This window comes from Benincasa hispida, chromosome 9 (assembly GCF_009727055.1).
Source record: "Benincasa hispida cultivar B227 chromosome 9, ASM972705v1, whole genome shotgun sequence".
Lineage (NCBI taxonomy): Eukaryota > Viridiplantae > Streptophyta > Magnoliopsida > Cucurbitales > Cucurbitaceae > Benincasa > Benincasa hispida.
The window spans coordinates 44,443,235-44,466,797 of record NC_052357.1 but is presented as its reverse complement, the minus strand read 5'-3'; the positions used below and the strand labels follow the sequence as shown (position 1 = coordinate 44,466,797).

The window sequence follows — 23,563 nt, the reverse complement described above, 5'->3', positions numbered from 1 at the left end:
GAGAGCAGAGTTTACAAATTAGAAGAGAATTGGAGTGGTAAAAGCCGTGTAAACGCTAGAGGAAGAAATACACTGCTTACCTAGCTTAACACTTACATCATCTATTGTTTTGTACTTGAGCATGTCATTTGCAAGAATGGAAATTACATTTCAATCCATGTTCATTCTTTTCACACCATACATGAGTAGCTAAATTTGTGAATGGGTTGAGAAGTACTTAGCTAGCAAGACTTAAGTTATGCACTTCATGCGATCATCTTGTCTTTTGTATGCTTCATTCATCACTTTGAGTACTTGAATTAGTAGTCTAAAGACATAGAATCTAGGCTTGAAAGAGTCAGATCAGATCTTATGAGCAAGAGTAGAGGAGACTTAGAAATAAGTTCTATCTGTTGTATTCCCTACACATCGCATGCATCCTAGACATAGGAAATGTGTCCATATGCAATGAGAAATGTAGTGCTTAATATTTGTGTATAGCATGATTGCATAACTTGTAGAACATCTTAAGAAATGTTAGCAAAACCTAATCTCAACCCTTTATCGCATATTTGTTACAACACCACTCTTCTATCGCTTTGCATTTAATTCCATCGCCTTAAGAAATCAAAGTCAATCACCATCAAACTTCTTAAACTTAAAATAGCGATAAGATCATAGGTAAAGTCTGTTGCATATCTATCTGAGTAATCTCTGCGTTCACCCTGGACTTACTAGGACCCTAAGAAGGCTTATACTTGGGCTTTGTTAGGAAAACTTGCATAATCATCACATCCACACACCCTTTCATCACATGATAAATCAACGCATCAAATACCAAGGTAGTTGTTGTTGTGGTGTCATACTCAACTCGACATCAGTCGAGGTTCTGTGGAGGCCGTTTGTTGTGTTCGTTGTTTTCACGGCCTGAGTGATCGCGGTGTTCGAGTTCTTTGTTGATCGTGCTGTGTTGCGGTCATGGTAGACGAACGTTCGTATGTTGTAGTGTTGCTGTGAATGAGCGTTCGTGATCAAGGGTATTGAAGATGAGTCTTCTAAGGTATGTTAATTCTATCCCTTGATCTTTAGAAAAGCATGTTGTAATTTTGTATGTTGTATAGCCTGTTGTTTCCATTTGTATACTGTAATTGTTAATGTTTATATACGATTGAAATTTGGAACGATGCTTCCGCTGCTCATGGAAATCTTCATGTCCGATTTCCTTCAGGTGTAACCCCAGAAACACATATCAGTCAATGATGTGATCCCAAAGGAACACATATCAGCCATAGGTGTGAACTCGAAGGAACATATATCAGTCATAGTTGTAAACCCGAAGGATTACATATCAATTATAAAAAGTACACCGCCCAATAAGAAGGCTAACAGTTACCATCTATTTTAGCATGCGTCAGTCAACCAATAAACCTCATAATATAATCAAAGTCACATTACATACACATCATACATTCGATGAGCATATTGTAAGCATAAAATCCTGTATTATGTTCACAACAACATAACTCATGAATTACCAGGACATCCACAGTCAATACATTATCAAAGTGTAGCAAATCATTCCATAACATTTTATATAGACACACGGACCTATCATCATCATTTTGGTTAGGACGACTAGTTCGAAGGCAAACTAATAATAAGACACTTACCTCATATTTAAGTCTAAGCAAATTAGCAATCCAAACTCTTCTTTATCTTGAGCAAAATTCTTGAAATCAGTCCCTAAACATTAACCAAATTTAATTTCAACATTAGGAGCCTAATTTCAATTATGAAACTAACTAAAACATGCCCGAACAATTTACCAATAGTGTGGCTTGATGCAAAACCTCATCCAAATTTCAATTGAGGTGCCCAAACCTACACCAAACCCATATGCAAGCATTTAGAATCAAATTCTAGCCTCTAAACCACTCCAAAAGGTCCTTCAAGTCCCAATACTCACCAACATGTGCCACTATTGCCAAAATCATCCTCTAGCATTGTTAGACAGCTCTAAAAATTGAATGAACCCCTAAAACACAATGGGCACCAACCACCTATCTGAAGGAATCAAATTTCCCAGTGGAAGGGTGTGAACGCGTGTGCTTTCGAAATTCGTTTTGAAATTGTAGAAAAACAGAGAAACATAAAAGAATTTTGGATAAACATTAATACAAATAAACATGCTTCTACAAGGAATAGAGAGATCAGAAGATTAATCCTTGAAGACAATCTTCAATGTTTTCTTATAGAACGAACCCCCGGGGTCATGAAATCTTCGTACAGTGAAAAATTCCATCGAACTTGAAGCTCCTTCCAAGAGCTCGATCAATATCGAGACACCACCACCGGGCCTTCCTTGCTATTCTTAGGTAAGACTAGTTGTATCTTCACATATGAGATTTATATGTTATAAAGCATTGTTGTCCCTTTATTGCTTTCTAGCTATATGACTAACTTTTCTTGCTCAATTATGCTTTCAGACGTTTGTGAATACATTTTCCTCTAAAACATTTTCTCGAGAAGGGGGGAGGTTGCAAGAAACACCCATTGTGCCATCGCCTATTCGAATTTGGATTGGCTGACTTATTCAAGAGTGAGAACAAGTACCACACAATCGCTTTGTGACCCTTACGAGAGTGCAATTGTGAATACAGCGCACGACACGGGCAATGCCACTGCACTTTGGCAAGAAGGGCCTCAAGGTCCATAGCATCGCGGCGCTACTGCGATATTATTTAAAGTCTACTCCATTTTAGGGCTAATTACATCTTACATTCGGCCTCTCGCCGAACTTCTTCCCCTTTCCTCTATTCTACTTATATTTTTCTTCCTTTCCCCTCATGTAATTGACAAAGACGATGTCAGATCTTGTCTTCTCCATCACCATGGGAAGGTAAGGCTTATGGATTTCTAGTTTGATGGATTTTGGATGAACTCTTTGTAATTTTGTGAGAGTTTTCTTAGTGTAATCTTTATATCTTGGCTATGGGTTTCTTTTTTTATTGAATGACTTTACAATTGTATTTTCTCTTGATTATATGATAAACTACTTGAGAATTTGTGATTGATTGCTTGACATTAACTTGTAATATGTGAGATGAAATTATCAGTTAATTTTTTAAAAGCAAAAGGTTAGATAGACTTGTAATTTGTTGTCTATAACGAAGAGCATTGATCTATTGACCTAGGGGAAACTATATCGAATGTTTAATTAGACGATTGTAAATTAAACATTCATCCTAGCATAAGCTTTAAAGTGTAATGCGGTTGATTATATATGTTTAGTATGGATTCATCTATTCATGTTTAGCTAATTAGGACCATTGGTTAGATTTCCAATCAATTGGACTAGATATAGTCAAGAACTAAAAGTACATTTGGATACTTCGATGAACAAGGTTACATTGATTCATTCTGATTCTCTAAGCTAGAATGTCTTTATTGATTGCATTTCTATCCTTTATTTTCTATGCACGCACTTACCTCACTTGGCCGACAAAATAGTAGAAGAAATCATAGGAATAGTTATTGGATTTGCTTCTAATAAATTAACTTTTGCTAGTAGCTTTTTAACGTATTTGGTCTGAGATAAGATCAAAGGCAACCTGTTAGCAATAAGAATATGATTTGGTACCTAAGTCATCTCCCAAACGAATGGTATTTCAACAACATTCCAAAATCAACCAAGATTTTTCTCAAGATTGCAATTATGGTAACCAAGTAACAAGTGATTTTTTAGGAAAAATCTTTAAAATTTGATATCATATTCCACATCATTCTTGAGTAAACTATGTACTTTTATTTATGAGAGCATGTCCACTAAGCCTACTAAATTAGAGATCAAACATATTAAATAGTAAGGTAAAGAGAGATTTTCATATATAGAAAGAATGTCAAATTATTTACAGAAATAGAAAAAAAACACTGATAGACAATAATAGACTTCTATCAACCCCTGTAAAAAAAGATTAAAATTTTGCTATTTTGTATAAATAGTTTTCCTTACCATTCTATTTTTGAAAATCAAATAGTAATTTTGTATTAATGCATTTCGATGTATTCCGGAAAAAAAGAAAAGCTATAAATTTTGTTAATATGTTTGATATAATAATAAATTATATATTTATAAAAGATTAAAATTAGAAATTTGGATAGAACTCAAACTGTCTTTATGATCTCTGAATAGGATCTTTTGGATAAATGCTATCCTACATTAGTATAAAGCAAAATTCACCTGAGCATTATGCTCAATTGGTTAAAGTAGATTGAATTCTTCACTGCCACTTGTTGAACTCAAAAACCATCCATACAAGATAAATTTGAAACAAAATTCTTCCTAGTATTATAAAGTAAACCTTCCTATATGGGTTACTAAAGTTGCTAAAAACAAAATCTGGCAATTTTATTACCAAACCAACAATATCAAACATCAACTTCTTGTGAATATCATTCAAATCAAAAGTTCTTCATGATTTTATTTCAAAGATGGGAGGGATCATACATAAATAATCCAACACTAAAAAGTTCTAATTGTGGGAAATCAACATCAGTCTAGCTAATCAGTGAATGGAGGATATGCGTAGAATGTGGTGTTATTGTGTAAGTAAGCAACATTGGGACTTGTTAGTCTCAATTGAAGCATGGCTGCCACTCAAGTGTCTCACCTGCAAACATTGGAACAATATCTCCAAAGGGAAATGAAAAAGACTTTGGAACCTGCCATGGAGCCTTGTGCAGTGTAATTTTTGACGTGTTTCTGGGGAGCCCATAGAAGTCTGGTCCATTGAAACTTGTGAATGCTTCTAATTTATCAAGAGCACCCACCTTGGCAGAGGAAAATGAACCAAAAAAAAAAAAAATGATAATTCGATAAAAATGAAGTGTTCAAATTATTAGCATAATAGGAAACCAGATGGTATACCTCTTCAAACACCTTTGCATATAATGATAAGGCGATAGGGGCACTGTATATACCAGCACAACCACAAGAACATTCTTTCCTTCGTCTCTCGTGTGGAGCACTATCGGTTCCAAGGAAAAATTTTTTACTTCCACTGGTCACAGCGGACACAATTGCCTGCCCTAGATGAGAGGAAACGAGTGAGCACAAATGAGCAAATACTCATCTTTCTTGGGGGTGTGGGGAACTTATACACAGCTCAAACAACCTCATTACAAGATAAAAAAGGGAACACATTCATAGGTGGCTCTATGGATCAAACGCATTCACTCAAAGTTTTTTGATTATTATCATTGGCCCTAATTGACTACTAGGCCAACCATGGTGATTCTAAGATAAATTACGAAAATCAAAAGCCAGCTCCTGTTGGGATTAATCCATTCCGACCTCCAAAAATCTTCTCACTTCAATAAAAATATCTGATAATTGTTTGGAAAAGTTATATTTCATGAAGGCTAGTGACCAAGTGTGAGCAAAATATAAAGAATCAGCACAAAATGTAGTTGGAACATACTGTGAGTCTCTCTCTTGAGTACTGGAAGACAGTAATTATGTGGCTGCAATCCTCCTTGAAAAAGAGAATTCCTGTTCAGAAGAAGATGTTGTGGAGTGACTGTTGCTGCTAAAAGTCCTGTGAAGTATTTTAGAAGTCATATATGAATAAGCATATGTTATAATAAAAAATGATACTCATGGACAATGAAACAAAAGACGGATAACTAACAAAAACACTTCAATGAAAATAATGTAGTATATATACCGTGTTCACAAGACTGAACAAACTTAGCAGCATCGGCAGTAGTAATATGCTCCATCACCACCTTCAGTTTTGGAAGCCTCTCAATCAGGGGTTTCAATACAGTTTCAATGAAGACCTTCTCACGATCAAACATGTCAACATCAGGATTTGTTACCTCACCATGAACCTACAAAGAGATTTCTTTTTTAAAATTAATAAGAAAATTCAATACACTGCTTCTCTATGTATTGGACAAATAAACAAAGTTATCTATCAGCAAACTACCAACAGAGGCATATCCTGTTCAACCATCTCCTCAAGAACAGGTAGACACTTCCCGAAAAGATCTGTAACACCATCTTGGGAATTGGTTGTAGCACCAGCAGGATACAATTTTACAGCATAAACGGCCCCACTTCTTCCTATCAATCCATCAGAATGTAGAATACGACCTCAAAGAATCACTAAATAGGAAATTCGATACAAGAACCAATGAAAGTCAATAGTAAATCTCTTCCAAGAATTCATGTTGGAAGCTAAGACTTACTTGCAAGCTTGATCTCGTTGGGGCTCATTGTATCTGTCAAATAAAGGGTCATAAGAGGAACAAAGTTGCTATTGGACGGTAACGCTTTCAAGATTGAATCTCGATAAGCCACAGCAGCAGCTGTGGTAGTGATGGGTGGCTTCAGATTTGGCATCACAATAGCCCTTCCAAAGTTACTTGCACTGCACATTAATAGTTCAGGACAAGAATGAACTACTGAAAACACAGCTAAGTTATCTATGATATATAAAATAGAATGTATCAAGTGGTTGCTTGACATATCACTATGACATTTTTGGGACTGAGAGTGATTCTGAAACTCTTGTCATGTTCAAAATCACCTGAAACATGTCCTAATCAATGAAAACCAATTTAATCTCTGGTTTACACTTTTAAACACGATTTTCATACAATTAAAATTGATCTTAAATGAATAAAAAAACATATTTTTGAGTGCTTTTATACATAATAAAAGTGATTTTGCTCATTCCAAAATTACTCCTTAACATACCATATAAGTTTACCTGTGAGGGAGAACAGCTTTTAAGAGATCACCATCACGAAGATGAAGATGCCAATCATCAGGTTGAGTGAGTGTGAGCTGCATTTTTGGCCCTTGACGCCTTATGAACTTGAGTCCTTCAAACTTTTGCACAGGTGATTTCAGTGGCTACCATCAACAATGTAGCAATCAGTGAAAGGAAAGCAGAGATCCGAATTTAATCAAGTTTAGTTCATTGATACTGATATTATTCTTAACAGATTAGGGGAACTATGAAAATATCACACCGCACGATGATGCTCAAAGTACATCCTATAGTGCTTGAACAAGAAAGTACCACTATTGTTGCTTGAAGAAAATTTGATGAGAACAAAATGAAGTACAAATTAAGATTCGAATACAAATAGATTGGATTCTATTGATAATAAAAGCATATGTACTTGGAACGGAAGGCCCAAAGTCTTTGTCATAGTAAAATCCAGAGACAACCGTGAGCCTCCTCTAAAATGAATTTTCTTCTGTTCAAATGAAAATATAAAATCAGAGATAACAAATGCATAACCAAGCGCCGCCATCGTTGATATGTTCGTAGGTTACCTAGCGCCGTTGTAGTACGTTGGCCGGAGAAGAACAACTGGGAGACGTCGCACGAGCTGTTCGTGGCTAGTTGGACCGCCTGAGTATTGCCGGAGACTGATGGATGCGCTAGAGGGGTGCTGGCCGGAGAATTACTAGAGAGGGATGCGGGTGCTTAGAGCGTGAGGGGGATAAGATGGGTAATTAAAATAAATAAGACAAAATTTAGGCACTTAGCAAGTTACAAATTACAATGTAACTGTAATTGGTAAGTAATTGGTAATTGGTATTACACTTTTGTTTTTTTCTTTTGTCCTTTTCTAATACCTATAGACTTTGACCTTTGTTAAAGAAAATATTATTGTGAATTTGCGGAGAAAGCGAGACACAACGGAAATACGGATATAAAAAAATATAATGTTAAGATAATATATAAATAAAATAAAATAACTAAATAACTAAATTTAGAATAAATAAAGAAAATTATAGAAAATAGAAACTTAAAAAATCTCCACTTTCTCCAAAATTCATGGAATTTCCATCAATTTATTGTCTTACAAAACCCATCAAATACTACTATTTATAGGCAATTTGACAAATAGGAAATAGATTACATAAACACTAATAGTGTGTAATCTTGAAACACTTGGACAACACTTGAGGAAATGAGAGTATGACACATGTTCGATGAACACTAAGCATGGGCATCTATTATCATAATATTTATAATACTTCCCCTTAGACACCCATTATATATACGAAATATACCTCATTAAAATTTTACTAGGAAAAACCCAATGGGAAAAAACCCTAATGAAGGAAAAATAGTATATATTTCATATAATATATACTCATAACAGAATACAATATATTTACTCCCTCTAATGGAAACATCGCTTAAAATCTCTGAGTCGCTGCATTCTAATATTATGCACCAATTTTTCAAAAGTTGTGGTTGGTAATGCCTTTGTAAATATGTTTGCCAAGTTATCCTTCGAATAATTTTGTTGTACAGTGATGTCACAATTTTCTTCAAGATAACGAGCTATGAAGCACAGATACTTCATGTGAGGCGAAGAATCTACATTAGACATGTATCGGATACCAATACTTCCAGATACTTCCAAGATACGTATCTGACACACGATTTGATGTATCTATTTCTACATGTACCTTTTTTTTAAAAATAAAAAAACAAGCAACTCATCTAATCTTTCTTAATCTAAAACTAGACAACCTATTTAAAAAGCTCACTATTTGAGTCCAAAACTAAAAGGAAAAAATAAATAAAAGACCAAACCCTAGAATCATCTAATCATCATCTTCAATGTGATCCCCACAAAGTCCACCAAAATATAAACTATTTGGATATTTTCAAGAATTCAATGAAGAAGTTCTTCGTTTATCTTCATACTTCTCCCTCTAATCTTCTTCTTCTTCTTCTTTGTAATATGAGTCACTTTTCTATTGCATTTTATTAACTATTGTAGTTCAACATCTTAGATATTGCTTTTTTTTGTATTGTATTTCAATGTTTGTATTCTATTTTGTGCTATTGTTATTAACTTATATGCTAAATTTATCTATATCCTAGATTCTTTTAAGAAGAAGAAAATGTATCTTCAATGTATCAGTATCCTCGTTTTTTAGAAATATATATATATATTAAAAAATGATGTATCCTTAAACGTATCCGTATCTTAGTTTTTTAGAAATTGACAAATTTCCATATCCAATCGTATTCATATCATGTAACCGCATATGCGTCTGTGCTTCATAGATCACGAATGTAGAAAAACTTCAGTGAAATATGCTCTGTTCTATCTCCTTTAATATATCTTCCTTTGATTTGAACTATACAAGTTGTGTTGTCTTTGTATAATACTATTGGAAGATTTTTACTAAAAGACAAACCACATGTCCCACGAAAATGCTGAGTCATTGATCTTAGCCATACAAATTCTCGATTAACATCGTGAATTACAATAATTTTAGCATGATTTGAGGAAGTAGTCATTATGTTCTATTTCATTGACCACCACAATACAGCAGTTTCTTCATATATGAATAGATAACTTGTTTGAGATTTAGCTTTGTGTGGATTAGATAAATATTCAGAATATGTATAAAAAACTAGATCAAAATTTGATTTATTTGAATAAAACCATCCCATGTCGATTAATCGGAGATAACAGAGTATATGCTTAATTTCGTTCAATTGTCTTTTTGTTGGAGAAGAACTATATCTTGCCAATAAATTTACTGAAAATGCAATATCTGATATTGTATTATTAGCAAGATACATAAGTGCACCAATTGGATTAAGATTTGGTACTTCAGGACCAAGAAGTTCTTCATTATCATCTCAAGGTCGAAATATATCTTTCTTCATATCTAGTGAATGAACTTCCATTAGAATGTTCAATGGATGTGCTTTGTCCATATAAAATTTTGGGATAGTTGCAAATATAGACATTAGACTCACAGTATTAGCAGATATAACATAATGTAAAAAAATTGTAAATATGACCCAGTTTAAATAATCTATCAGTGACAGACCATACTATTGGTAGGAGTCTATCAGTGATAGACCATATCACTAGTAAGAGTCTATCAACGATAGAAGTCTATCGCTGATAGACTTGCCTATATTTGCAATTTTTTTTTAAGTGATGTTATATACTTGGTTATTATTTCTAAAAATGCTACCAATTGCAATTACCCAAAAAAATTTTCAAAACTTTTCCTATATAAGTTGACTGATGAACAAATATCCTATCTGCTAAATGCTCAATTTGAAAACCAAGGTAAAATTTTGTTTTTCCGATATCTTTCATCTCAAATTCTTTCTTAAGATATTCTATTGCCTTTGAAAGCTCTTTAAAAGTTCCAATTATATTTAAGTCATTAATATATACAGTTATAATAGCAAATCCTGACTATGGTTTCTTTATAAAAATATACGGATATATTGGATTATTTTATATCCTTCTTTCAAAAAATATACACTCGGATGATTGCACCACATCCGTCCTGATTGTTTCAATCCATATAGTGATCTCTGTAACTTTATTGAATACAATTCCCAGGAATTTGATTTATATGTTTTAGATATCTTAAAATCCTTCTTGGATTCTTATATATATATATATATATATATATATATATCATCATCATCATCATCATCATCAAGAGAAACATATAAATATATTGTGACTACATCCATAACATGCATATCTAGACTTTCATACATAGTCAGGCCAATTAAATATCTTAGTGTAATTGCATCCACCACTAGAGAATATGTTTCCTCATAATCAATACTAGGTCTTTGTGAGAGACCTTATTAAACTAGTCTTGCTTTATATCTTGTGACCACATTATTTTCATTTTTTTTCCTCACAAATACCCATTGTATCCCCACAGGCTTGACACCTTCTAGATGTACACCCATTTTAGTAGCAATTACCCCTAAGCCGATAGGTCTCAACTCTTAAATTGACTCTCGTTTACAGCCTTTTTTTTTTAGCCAAGAAAGTCAATCAGTTATGCAAACTTTTCTAGATTGACTTAACTTTCAATGCACCGTTATATCCTTCTCGTCCTGATACCTGGGTAATCATTTGCTTCAGCCTCAATTCTTGTTGGAGAGATGTTATGCAGGAAGAAGGAAAAAAAATAATAAATAAGACTTAGCCTCATTGCTACTGACGTTTTGAAAGTGAGTTTAATTCTGCATCGATTGCTTCTTTCTACTAAAACCAATATTTTCTATGTCGACATTCTTCAACAGATTTTGGTTCAGAATCCTCATTTTCAAATATAATATCAAGAGAAATATTATACACAAAGATGTTATCAATAACTACATGAATCCAGATCTATCTTTTTCCTGTCATGACATAGTTTATTGAAATCTCATTATTATCTTTAGGTATTTCACCCTCTTCACTAATTCGACTATCAGTCATGTCCAAGGTTTCTTCATGGATATTTACATCCTCAAGCAAGTCTTTTTTACTGCTGTCAATTTTTCTTTTTCGAGGATTTTTATCTTTGGAACCCACTGGTCCACCACGCTTCTGCTGTGTTCTAGACTCATTAGTGACAACTTGCTGTGTTTTTATATCAATTTTCAATGGGACATTTGCAGCTGGTATATGTGACTTAGTTACTTTCTTTGCATTTATAAATGCATTTGATAATTGATTTGCTATACTTTGCAAATGAATTGTTTTCTTAACTTCAAGTTCACATTGATTTGTAGGGGATTTAAATGAGTCAATAACGATATATTCCATGTAATTTCTTTTTCCAACTTCTAAATTTCTCTCTATAATATTGAAAAATTTGTCTCATTAAAATGAGAATCGAAAAATCGTGCAGTAAATACATCACCAGTCTAGGGTTCAAGTTATTTGATAATTGATGGGGAATCATATCTAACAAATATTCCCAACCTCCTTTGAGAACCCATCTTAGTGTGGTGGAGCAATTGGAACATATACTGCACATCCAAAAATTCTCAAATGAGAAATATTTGGATCATGGTCATAAGCTAACTGTAATGGCGAGTACTTATAATAAGCTACTGGCCTAGTGCATACAAGTGAGACTGAATGCAAAATAGCATGTCCCCATATAAATGTAGAACACTTAACTCTCGTATGTAATGGTCTAGCAATTAATTGCAAATGTTTTATAAATGATTATGCTAAATCATTTTGCGTATAAACATGAGCTACAGGATGTTAAATACTTATCCCAATTGACATACAATAATTATCAAAGGCTTGGGATGTAAATTCACCAGCATTATTAAGACGAGTTGTTTTAATTTTATAATCAAGAAATTGTGATCTTAACTTAATTATTTGAGCAAGTAATCTCGCAAATGCAAGATTTTGACTTGATAATAAGAACATGTGTGACCATCTTAGATGCGTCTATTAATACCATAAAATATGTAAATGGTCAACTTGTTGGGTTAATAGGTTCATATATATCACCATGAATTCATTTCTAAAAGTGCAGGTGATTTAGTTCCCACTTTAACTGGTGATGGTCTAATTATTAATATTTGTTTTTCTAAATCCTTTAATCAAATTTGCAGACTTAATATTGTATTTACTTTTGCTTCCAGCATTGTCAATTTAGAAAAGTATTTTTTACTTGTAAGTATTGTATATGTAGTTGTACTGTCTGCCAGACATGGATTTTCTTTGTTCATTTTTTAATTACCCAACATATGAAAATGATCCAAGTTTCTTCATTAAAAGAAAATATTTGCAACAAGAAAAACAACATTTGGAATATATAAAAGTTAACATTTACTAAAAGGGAAAAAAAATATATATATAGATGAAACAAACAACAACATTAAATCTAGATATTTGGAATATATAAAAGTTAACATTTACTAAAAGGGAAAAAAAACATATATATAGATGAAACAAACAACAACATTAAATCTAGATATTTTCAAAGTCAAAAGAAACACCTGATGTTCCATCAACTATGTCACTCTTCTCTTCAGGAGATTCAAAGAAGTCTGACACATCCAAATTTGTCATATTGGATGGATCAATATCATTATCCTAGTATGTAAAATTTGCTTCCGCATTTTTCCCTCATAGAGATCAACTAAGTATTTTAACGTATGACAGGTACGTGATCAATGTTTAGTCATTCCGCATTGGAAGCATTTTTGTTCATCATCTTTTGAATTCTTATCTTGTGGAGCTTTTCCTTTATGATCATCATATCGTGTGGTTCTCTTGAAATTTGAATGATTATAACGTCCACCACGAAAAGAAAAATTATTTTTTCCTCTACTGCGTCACAGACTCGACCACGATCACTATTATTAATATTCACAGCATTCACTTCAGGGAATGGTGTTGTTTCAATTGGTCGAGATTCGTGGTTCTTCATCAATAACTCATTATTTTGTTCGGCCACGAGAAGATGTGAAATTAGTTCAGAATACTATTTAAAACCCTTCTTTCGATATTGTTGTTGTAGGAGCATATTTGATACATGAAATGTGGAAAATATCTTCTCTAACATATCAGTATTAATAATTTTCTCTCCACATAACAACAATTTTAAACTGATTTTGAGTAATGTGAAATTGTAATCACTTACTGATTTAAAATCTTGTAGCCTCAATTGCATCCAATCATAATGAGCTTTAGGAAGAATAACTGTTTTTTTATGATCATACATCTCTTTCAGATTTTTCCACAAGATATAAGGATCTTATTGTAAATTACTTCATTTTCAATCCCTCGTGGAGATGATGATGAAAAAAAATCATAGTTTTTGTTTTGTCCTGATTGGATGTCGTATTTCCTTATTTAATTATTTTCCCTAAGTTCATAGCATTAGTGGGTTTTTGCATCGAGCACCCATTACAAATAATAATTTCCATTAATATCAAATGTTGTGAATTTTAATTTCGTAAGGTCTGTCGTGGCAACACTTCAGTGGGGGGAAAGAATAGAAACTTGTGCTGATAACGTGTTGTGAATTGAGGAGAAAACACGACACAACGGGAACACGGATATTGAAAAATATAATATTAAAATAATATATAAATAAATAAAATAAAATAGCTAAATACTAAATTTGGAATAAATATAAAAATTATAGAAAATAGGAATTAAAAAATCTCCACTTCTCCAAAATTCATGAAATTTCCACCAATTGATGTGTGTCTTACAAAACCCACCAAATGCCACTATTTATAGGCAGTTTGGCAAGTAGGAGACAGATTACATGTACATTAATAGCGGGTAATCATGAGACACATGGACCACACTTAGGAAATGAGAGTATGATACATATCAATAGACACTAAGCATGAGCATCTAATAGGCATCTATTATCATAATATTTATAATAAATATAACATTTTTTAAAAGGTCACAATATTTTACTTGAACATTTTTAATGATTTCAAAATTGTGCTTACATTAGTAATATATCATAATATTAGATGGTAATTGAGACTTGAAACGATGTGACGGTATTTGGGTACATAGTAATTAATAGATATAATGCACATAAGACATTGTTACCAACAACAAACATACTCTTTAGGTAGAAATTCATTTATATAAGCGTTCTAAATTGTTTCTAGAATAATTGAAAGGCTCCTGAAATAATAAAAATAAAGTTCTAAGGTTACAAACTTTGATCGAAATCTTAGTCAAAATCTAAAATAGTTTTTAGAACAAGTAGTCTTACCCAAAGCAAACTTAAATCTCATTTCATACACTAAATCAATCCTAAACTACAATTAAAGAACACCCATGAGTCAAAAACTAATTTACAACACCCAAAATCAATTCGAAAGGCTTTAAACCAAGTTCTAAAACTTAAAGCTCACCAAAACAGACTTAAACTCTTGCTACAAGGTATCTGAATAGTTCCAAAACTATTTTAAATCTACAAATATGGGATTCCAAGGAAAATTGTACAAAATGACCCAAAAAGCAAAAGCTTTTAAATGACTGACCTCTTTCTAAAAACACGTTTGTTATTGACCCTTTTGGCATGTAAAATACCACTTTTACCCTTAATATTAAATGTCATCTTCTCTTGTATTACCTACATCTCTTTTGCTCTTCCCTTCCAATAACAAAAAAATGAAAATTCAAAGTTATTTTGAAACTAAAGATGCTTTAACATTTTTCTTACTTTATAAGCATGGTTGGAAAGAACGCCAAACATCATACAAAAATATTCATTTAGTTAAAACAGAGTTTTATCGACAAAGATATGATAGAAACAAAATTATCGTTTATGTAAAAAAAGTGTGTCATCGATGACATCAACATACTTGATTGTTTATATCAGCATATGTGATCGCCAACATTAGCGAACGGTGATCGCTAACATCAACATATGTGATTCCTCAGTTTTTGTTTTGCAATTTTATTTTGGTCATATCTTCATCGATACAACTTCGTTTGGCTACATGACCATTCATTTTCATACGTTTTTTTCGTGTTATTTCCAACCATGCATGTAAACTGAACGAAAAATTCAATCATTTTTTACTTTGTTACTTCGAAAATAAATTTTATCTAAGTTTAAATGTTATATTGTCATTTATATTCAATCTTTTTTAGCATTTTGCTCAATTTGCAAGCATAATCGAAAAGAACACAAAAACACGTATGAAAATGAGGGGTCATTTAGCTATAATGAAGTTGTATTGACAAAGATATGACAAAGACAAAATTATTGTGCATGCAAAAAATGTGGGCAATCGTTTACATTATGGGGCATGACCGCTTTGCAATATTGTTTTTGCTATATCCTCGTCAATACAACTCAGATTAGCTAATTGACCGGTCATTTTTATAGGTTTTTTTCATTTTTTTCTGATTTATGTGTATAAATTGAGCAAAATGCTAACAAATAATGAATATAAATAACATTATAACATTAAAACTTAGATAAAATTTACTTTTGAAGTAATAAAATCAAAGATTATTTAAGTTTTATTATTGAGTTTGCATGCATGGTTGGATAGAACAAAAAAAAAAAACTATGAAAACGAGTGGTCATTTAGTAAAAATGGAGTTGTATCGATAAAGATATGACCAAAATAAAATTGCAAAACGAAAAACAAGTGATCGTGTATACTGATGTAAGCGATTGCTTACACTGATGTTAGTGACCGTTTATCTTGATGTAAGCGACCACATATACTGATTTTGGCGATCGCTTATAAAGTAAGAAAAATATTAAAATATCTTTAGTTTTAAATGACTTTAAATTTTCATTTTGTTGTTGGAGGGAAGAGCAAAAGAGGCGTAGGAAATACATGGGAAGAGAGTATTGAGGGTAAAAGTGGTATTTCACATGCCAAAAGGGTCAATAACAAACAAGTTTTTAGAAAGAGGTCAGTCATAGAAAAGTTTTTGCTTTTTTGGTCACTTTATGCAAAAAAAAATTTCAGATTTCCTCATAGACAAGTCTAAAGAATCTTAACCTAGTTGGAAGAGGAATTTATAGTGATATATCCACTAAGTCTTACCTAAAATGACTCGAAACATTGCTAGTTGGTGTCCAAATTCATTTAATCTTATCTATTTGGAGCCATTAAACAGTGGGTAACTCAAATCCAACGTCAAAATACCATGAGTGAATGTTGAACCTTGCTAAAAATGGGGGAAATGATGTTATCAGCTATAGAAAAGGCCTATAGGATACACTATAAGTGAGATTGCTGCCACTCATTGCTATTCGTCGACAATACCCTGATGCCACAGACCTACCAGAGTTGCAGGCGTCCTTAGCTCCCCGCTGTCGGAGGTACCTACGTTTGTCGAGAAAAAGATCACACTGTGTAGGTATCTCGTGATGTAGCTCGTCGTTGAAATGGGTCATGTTCGATTGAGGGAAGTGTCAAGAAAGAACAAATTGCCTCATCAGCAGATGACAAGGAGCCATGTAGAAGCTGATATAAATGCTCTCGCTGGTGTATATGCTCTCGCTGGTGTGTATGCTATCGCTGGTGTCGCTGGTGTTTATGCTCTCGCTGGTATCGCTGGTGTGTATGTTGTCGCTGGTGTGTATGCTCTCGCTGGTATTGCTGGTGTGTATGCTCTCGCTGGTATCGCTAGTGTGTATACTCTCACTGGTGTCGCTGGTATGTATGCTCTCGCTGGTGTTGCTGGTGTGTATATTCTCACTGATGCTGATGTGTATGCTCTCCTAACAATCTCTGCCATATAATTATTCTCTACTAGCTATACAGAAGATCCGTTAGTGATTTTTTGTCCTTATTCTAAAACCTAAGTGTATATATCTATACATCACTACCCTGTATTATGTGTGGGAAAAAGATTTAATATACGAAATCAAATATATAGAAAAGCGAAGAGAAATTGCTCTCCCAGATCTTCATCTTCTGCTGCAACTTTTTCTTCTTCAAGCTTAGCTTATACAGCTGCTCGACTTGGTATCAGAGTACCAGGTAAGCTATGGCAAATCAACCCTCTACAAACTTTTTCTCACCTATTTTTTCTGGAGCTACCAGCAGTGGAATCATCACAGGTCCTCTTCTAAATCCACTTCTCAACCAAGTGACATCCATCAAAATGGATAGGTCGAACTTCTTACTTTGGCTGAATCTTGCGTGGCCAATTCTAAGAAGCTATAGATTGGAAGGTTATCTAACTGAGGAAACTCCTTGCCCAGATCGTTTTATTCAAGTTCTAACTAGTGGTCGATCCAGTGAAAGCTCTAGTGCAGATTCAACCACTGCCTCAGTCCCTGATGTCGAAATGCAATCACTTGCTGGTCTTGATGAAGAGTATAACCCAGTTGTAGTAGCAATCCAAAGCAAAGGAACAACACGTTGGTTTGACCTGCAATCTAACCTATTGTCNATCCAGTGAAAGCTCTAGTGCAGATTCAACCACTGCCTCAGTCCCTGATGTCGAAATGCAATCAAATCCAGCTTATGATGCCTGAATAGCAGTAGATCAGATCCTTTTGGGCTGGCTTTATAACTCAATGAACTAGGAGATAACAACACAAGTGATGGGTTTTCAAACCTCCAAAGAACTCTAGGAAGCAATACAAGAGTTGGTTGGAGTCCAATCCAAAGCTGAAATAGATTACCTCAAAAGAATGTTTCAGCAAACTCGCAAAGGCGCATTGAAAATGAGTGAATACCTTGCTATCATGAAACGTTTTGCTGATGGTCTTGCCCTTGCAGGTTCCCCATCTCCTCCTCTGATCTGACTTCACAAGTGCTTGCTGGTCTTGATGAAGAGTATAACCCAGTTGTAGTAGCAATCCAAAGCAAAGGAACAACACGTTGGTTTGACCTGCAATCTAACCTATTGTCATATGAGAAAAGGCTTGAGTATCAACTTACTGTCAAGACAAGAATTACCAGAATAGCTAATGTCTCACTCTCACCCAGCGCACCCTCAGCCAACATTGTGCATAATCAGTCCAAACCTTCAGCACACACCCTTCGAAACTCTTATGGATATACACAACCACTAAATTTTAGGGGTGGAGAAGGTCGTAACAGGGAGCGTGGTCATTGGAATAATGCATACACAACTAGACCAACCTAGCAAACATGTGGAAAACTTGGGCATACAGCTGATGTTTGCTACTTCAGATACAAGAAGGAGCTCAATAACCCCAGACAAACTCACAACCGTATTGAATCTACTCAACTCTCACCAAATCGAAGTCATTCAGCTGTAGCTTTACCTGAGTCAGTTGCTGACCCCACTGGTATGTAGACAGTGGGGTGTCCTCACACATCATTAGCAATCCAAGCTTCCTCCAATCCTCATCTGCCTACATAGGTAATGACAAAATAGTGGTTGGAAATGGTAAATCCCTTCCTATATCTCGCTATGGGCATACAAATATACCTACTTATTCTGGTGTTCTATCATTATTAAATATTCTTTATGTGCCTACCATAGCTAAGAACCTGGTAAGTGTATCCAAACTTGCTAAAGACAACAATATAGTGGTTGAATTTCATGCTGACTTTTGTGTGGTCAAGGACAAGGAGTCGGGAGTACCAATCCTGAAAGGCCGGCTTAAAGATGGGCTATACCAATTGGAGGATGTCAACCAGTCTATAAATAATGCACCACTTACTTCAAGATTGTCAGATGCTTGCTTGACTGCTCCATCCAAAGAGTTCTCAAGTCAGTCTGCTTTTCAAACTAGCAGGACAATAACCACAATGCTTCTCTACATGCGACTTGGTCATCCATCCCCTAAAGTTTTGCCAAAAGTAATTAGTGGATTTAACTTACAAATTACTGATAATGAGAAGTCATTTTGTGAAGCTTGTCAGTTTGGAAAGTCTCATGCCTTACCCTTTTCTGACTCTCTTTCCTATGAAATCACACCTTTTGGACTAGTGCATACTGATCTATGGGGGCTAGCCCCAATGCTTTTTGCGGATGGATATAGATACTATGTGTTGCTTGTTGATGACTGTAGTCGATTTACTTGGTTGTACCCGTTAAAACAAAAAAGTGACACTACAATTGCCTTTAAACACTTTCAAGCCTTTGTTCTTAATCAATTTAACAAATCCATTCACATATTGCAAATGGATGGTGGGGGTGAGTACAAAACAGTGGCACATTTATGTGATCAGCTTGGAATTCAAATAAGGGTCTCCTACCCCTACACTTCAGCAAACAATGGTCGAGCTGAACATAAACATCGCCATGTTGTTGAAACTGGTCTTACTCTCTTAGCACAGGCTAAGATGCCACTGCACCTATGGTGGTATGCCTTTCAAACTGCTGTTTATCTTATTAATTCTCTTCCCTCTCCTATCCTTCAGGGTCACAGTCCCATGGAAGTGTTACTTGGAAGCAAATTGGACCTACTATCTCTAAGAGTTTTTGGGTGTGCATGTTATCCACGCCTTCGTCCATACCAGCACCATAAGTTTTCCTTTCACAGCAGCAAATGTGTCTATCTTGGTCCTTCCCCAATACACAAAGTTCACAGATGTCTTACTGAGGATGGGAAGGTCATCATCTCTCGCCATGTATATTTAATGAAGACGAATTCCCATTCCAAACAAGCTTTGCTAACCTTCAAATCTCTACTCCCACAAATATAGCTCCATCAATCTCCACATGGTTCTCTTCACCTCCTGTCCATCCATCCTCTTCACAACTCTCACCTGAAAAAAAATCCCTCTATCCAACCTCAATCTCCTCAGACTTTTCCAACACCAGCCACAAGTTCACCTTCCCCACATCCTAGCCTATTACTGTCTCCCTCAATTACTTCTCAATCCCCTATAGTGTCACCTTTAACAACACCTCTACCCTCCCTTCCACAGCAATCCCTACAACCTGCCACTCAACCCCTCATTGGCACTCATCCAATGATCACCAGAGGGAAGGCTGGTATTTTCAAACCCAAGGCTTGGGTTGCTGAACGTATTGAAGACCTTACTCAGAGTGAACCAACTTCAGTCTCTCAGGCTCTTACAGCTTCACAGTGGCAAGAAGCTATGAATGAAGAACTTGCTGCACTACAACGTACAAATACCTGGTCACTGGTACCTCCTTCATCTGATCAAACTATTGTTGGTTGCAAATGGGTCTATCGTATCAAACGTGATGCTCAAGGCCTTGTTCAATGGTATAAGGCACGTCTTATTGCCAAAGCGTTTCATCAATACCCTGGCTTTGAATGTTTTGATACATTCAGTCCTGTTGTTAAGATGTCTACTGTTAGAATTGTACTTACTTTGGCAGTGTCTCATTACTGGCCACTTCACCCAATTGACTTCAATAATGCCTTTCTCAACGGCAAGCTGAAGAAGACTGTCTACATTCTCAACCCCCGGGCTTTGAAATCAAAACTCACCCACATTACGTTTGCAAGCTCAACAGAGCTCTCTACAGTCTCAAAAAGACTCCTCGTGCGTGGAATGATGAGCTCAAAGCGTCTCTTTGTCAACTCGGCTTCAAAGTAAGCTCCCTAGACACTTCTCTGTACTATATGCGTACCTCATCCTCCATCACTCTGCTACTAGTCTATGTAGATGATTTGATACTCACTGGCAGTGATCCAACTCACATCGATCATCTTGTTGCCCGACTGCATACATAGTTCTCTCTCAAAGATCTAGGATAGCTCAGAAAATTCCTTGGTGTCCAAATCTCTTATACACCCTCCGGCCTACATCTGCATCAAGCTTAATATATAACTGAGCTTCTCTTTAAACTAAACCTCAACCATATGAAACCTTGTCTCAACCCTGCCGTACCCTGGCACCTCTCTATCTGAGCATTAGAACACCCTCCATGACCCATTTCTATATCGCAGCAGGGTTGGTGCCTCTCCAATGCTCACTAATACAAGATCGGACATTGCCTTCATTGTTAATAGCTTAGCCAATTCCTCAAAGTCCTACTGATATTCACTGATCAGCTGTCAAAACGTGTGCTTAGATATCTTGCAGGGACTTTCCACTTTGCGTAACCATCAACTGTGTACTACCTTCTCATTTAACAGCCTATTCTGATGCAGATTGAGCCTCAAGTATTGAGATGATCGAAAATCCTACAACTGCTTATTGCTTCTATCTTGATCAACTCTCGTTTCTTGGTCATCTAAGAAACAAATGACAGTGGCTCGTTCCAGTACTGAGTCCGAGTATCGAGCTATTGCTCATGCTACAACCGAGATCATTTTGGGTGAAATTCTGTTAACCCGAAATTGTTTTCTCTCCAAAGGATAGTACCTGTTCTCTGGTGTGATAACATAGGTACAAGGTGCCTTAGCTACCACACCTATCTTTCCACGCACGAACTAAGCATATGCGAAATTAGATGTGCACTTCATCCGTGACCTTGTCCTTCAAGATCAACTTCATGTTAGATATGTACCCTCTACAGAACAATTGGGGATTGCCTAACTAAGCCTTCACCCTTGATACATTTGTCTACCTTCGAAGCAAGCTCGGACTAAAAGAACTTACCTCTCGCTTGAGGGGGATGTCAAGGAAGAACAAATTGCCTCGTCAGCAAATGACAAGGGAGCCATGCAAGAAGCTAATATAAATGCTCTCGCGGTGTATATCTCTCGCTGGTGTGTATGCTCTCGCTGGTGGTGTATGTTCTCGCTGGTATCATAGTGTGTATGCTATGCGCTGGTGTCACTAGTGTGTATGCTCTCGCTTGGTTTGTTTTTCTGGTGTGTATCGTTCTGGGGTATGCTCTCGCTGGTGTCGCTGGTGTGTATGCTCTCGCTGGTGTCGCTGGTGTGTATGCTCTCGCTGGTGTCGCTGGTGTGTATGCTCTCCCTGGTGTTGGTGGTGTGTATACTCTCGCTGGTGTCGCTGGTGTTGCTGGTGTGTATACTCTCACTGATGCTGATGTGTATACTCTCCTAACAACCTCTGCCATATATATTCTCTACCAGCTGTACAGAAGATTCGTTAGTTATTTTTTGTCCTTATTCTAAAACCTAAGTGTATATATCTATACATCACTACCCTGTATTATGTGTGGGGAAAATATTTAATATACGAAATCAAATATACAGAAAAGGGAAGAGAAATTGCTCTCCCAAATCTTCATCTTCTGCTGTAACTTTTTCTTCTTCATGCTTAGCTCATACAGCTGCTCGACTACAAGAAGAGTGATGGGAATGGAGGTGTGCGGCTGAAGGTTGAAGAAATCAGATGATGGTTGTTGGCTGGTACTTCCTCACGGCAAAAAAAGGGAGAAGAAGAGGGAGGGATTTGAGTTTTAGTCCTAATTATTTTTTATTTTCCCATCTTTTCTTTTAAAAATAAAACTCAATTTAAAAAGGAAACAAAATAACTTTGATATTTTATCTATTTTCAAAATTAATTCCTTTTTCTTTTTTTTTTTTTCTTTTTTTCCCCCTAAAAAAGGCATTAAAAGTACTCCAAATCTATCGCTTGAAAATAGTAGTTTTACTTAAAACTATTATTATCATACTTCACGTATTTCATAAATGGGACTTTCTGTGAGGAAAGATTTGGGATCATAGAGATAACTCCCATGTTTTTTCCCTCTAAGATCTCTCAAGTTTTTTTTCACATAAAAAAGTTTACTGTAGAAAATCTCTCCAAACACAAATTCGCTCTCTCTTTAAAAAAGGAGGATCCTACAAACCGACTCTTTACTAGAGAATAGTTGAAACATAAAATTGGATTTAATTGTGTAGATTGATTTCATTGTTTAGAAATTTTCAAATAGGATTGAAACTTCAAATTAAAATGATGTTTCATATATATATTTAACATGCATGAAAGTTAAATTTGTAGTTTCTTCTATTTGAATGACTTATGTTTAACTTTTGTCAAGTTATAACTCAATTGAGTTAAAATTGACAAATGCTTCAGTTTTTATATTTATTTGATTTTATATTATATTTTGGAGAGTTACTAAGTTGCTAGCCTATAAATAGCAACTTAGCTATTCATTTGTAGCATCTCATTCCAAATTGAAGAATTCTCTCATTTTTTTTTCTTTCTTTCCTTTGTTCTTGAGTTGAGTTAAGAGCAAGTTATCCAAGAGTTATGCCAGATCTGAGTAGTCTGAGGTTGCAATTCTACTGAAATTAGTCATTGTATTTTGCTAGGACGATCATTGTAGTCTGCTTGCACCCTGCATAGAGCGAATAATTGTCTTTAGGACAATGGATATCAGAGGTGTGTCTCAGTTATGTTTTGAGTCTCCAAAA

At 35.1% G+C, this 23,563-nt stretch overlaps 1 protein-coding gene across 2 annotated transcripts; it reads right to left on the bottom strand.

Annotated features, from left to right (window-relative positions):
* Positions 1 to 4,390: 4,390 nt before the first annotated feature.
* LOC120085289 (dihydroorotase, mitochondrial-like) lies at positions 4,391 to 7,509 on the bottom strand. Of its 2 annotated transcripts, XM_039041203.1 has the most exons (9): positions 7,331 to 7,509; positions 7,174 to 7,251; positions 6,756 to 6,901; positions 6,232 to 6,413; positions 5,970 to 6,106; positions 5,706 to 5,871; positions 5,460 to 5,576; positions 4,907 to 5,067; positions 4,391 to 4,809 (listed from the first exon to the last, which is right to left on the bottom strand). In XM_039041203.1, exons 2-9 carry the CDS (start codon positions 7,201 to 7,203, stop codon positions 4,615 to 4,617), a joined length of 1,134 nt encoding a protein of 377 aa, XP_038897131.1. In that variant the 5' UTR covers positions 7,204 to 7,251; positions 7,331 to 7,509; the 3' UTR covers positions 4,391 to 4,614. The 2 variants fall into 2 exon arrangements, with proteins under 2 accessions (XP_038897131.1, XP_038897132.1); XM_039041204.1 differs by lacking the exon at positions 7,174 to 7,251.
* Positions 7,510 to 23,563: the final 16,054 nt, after the last annotated feature.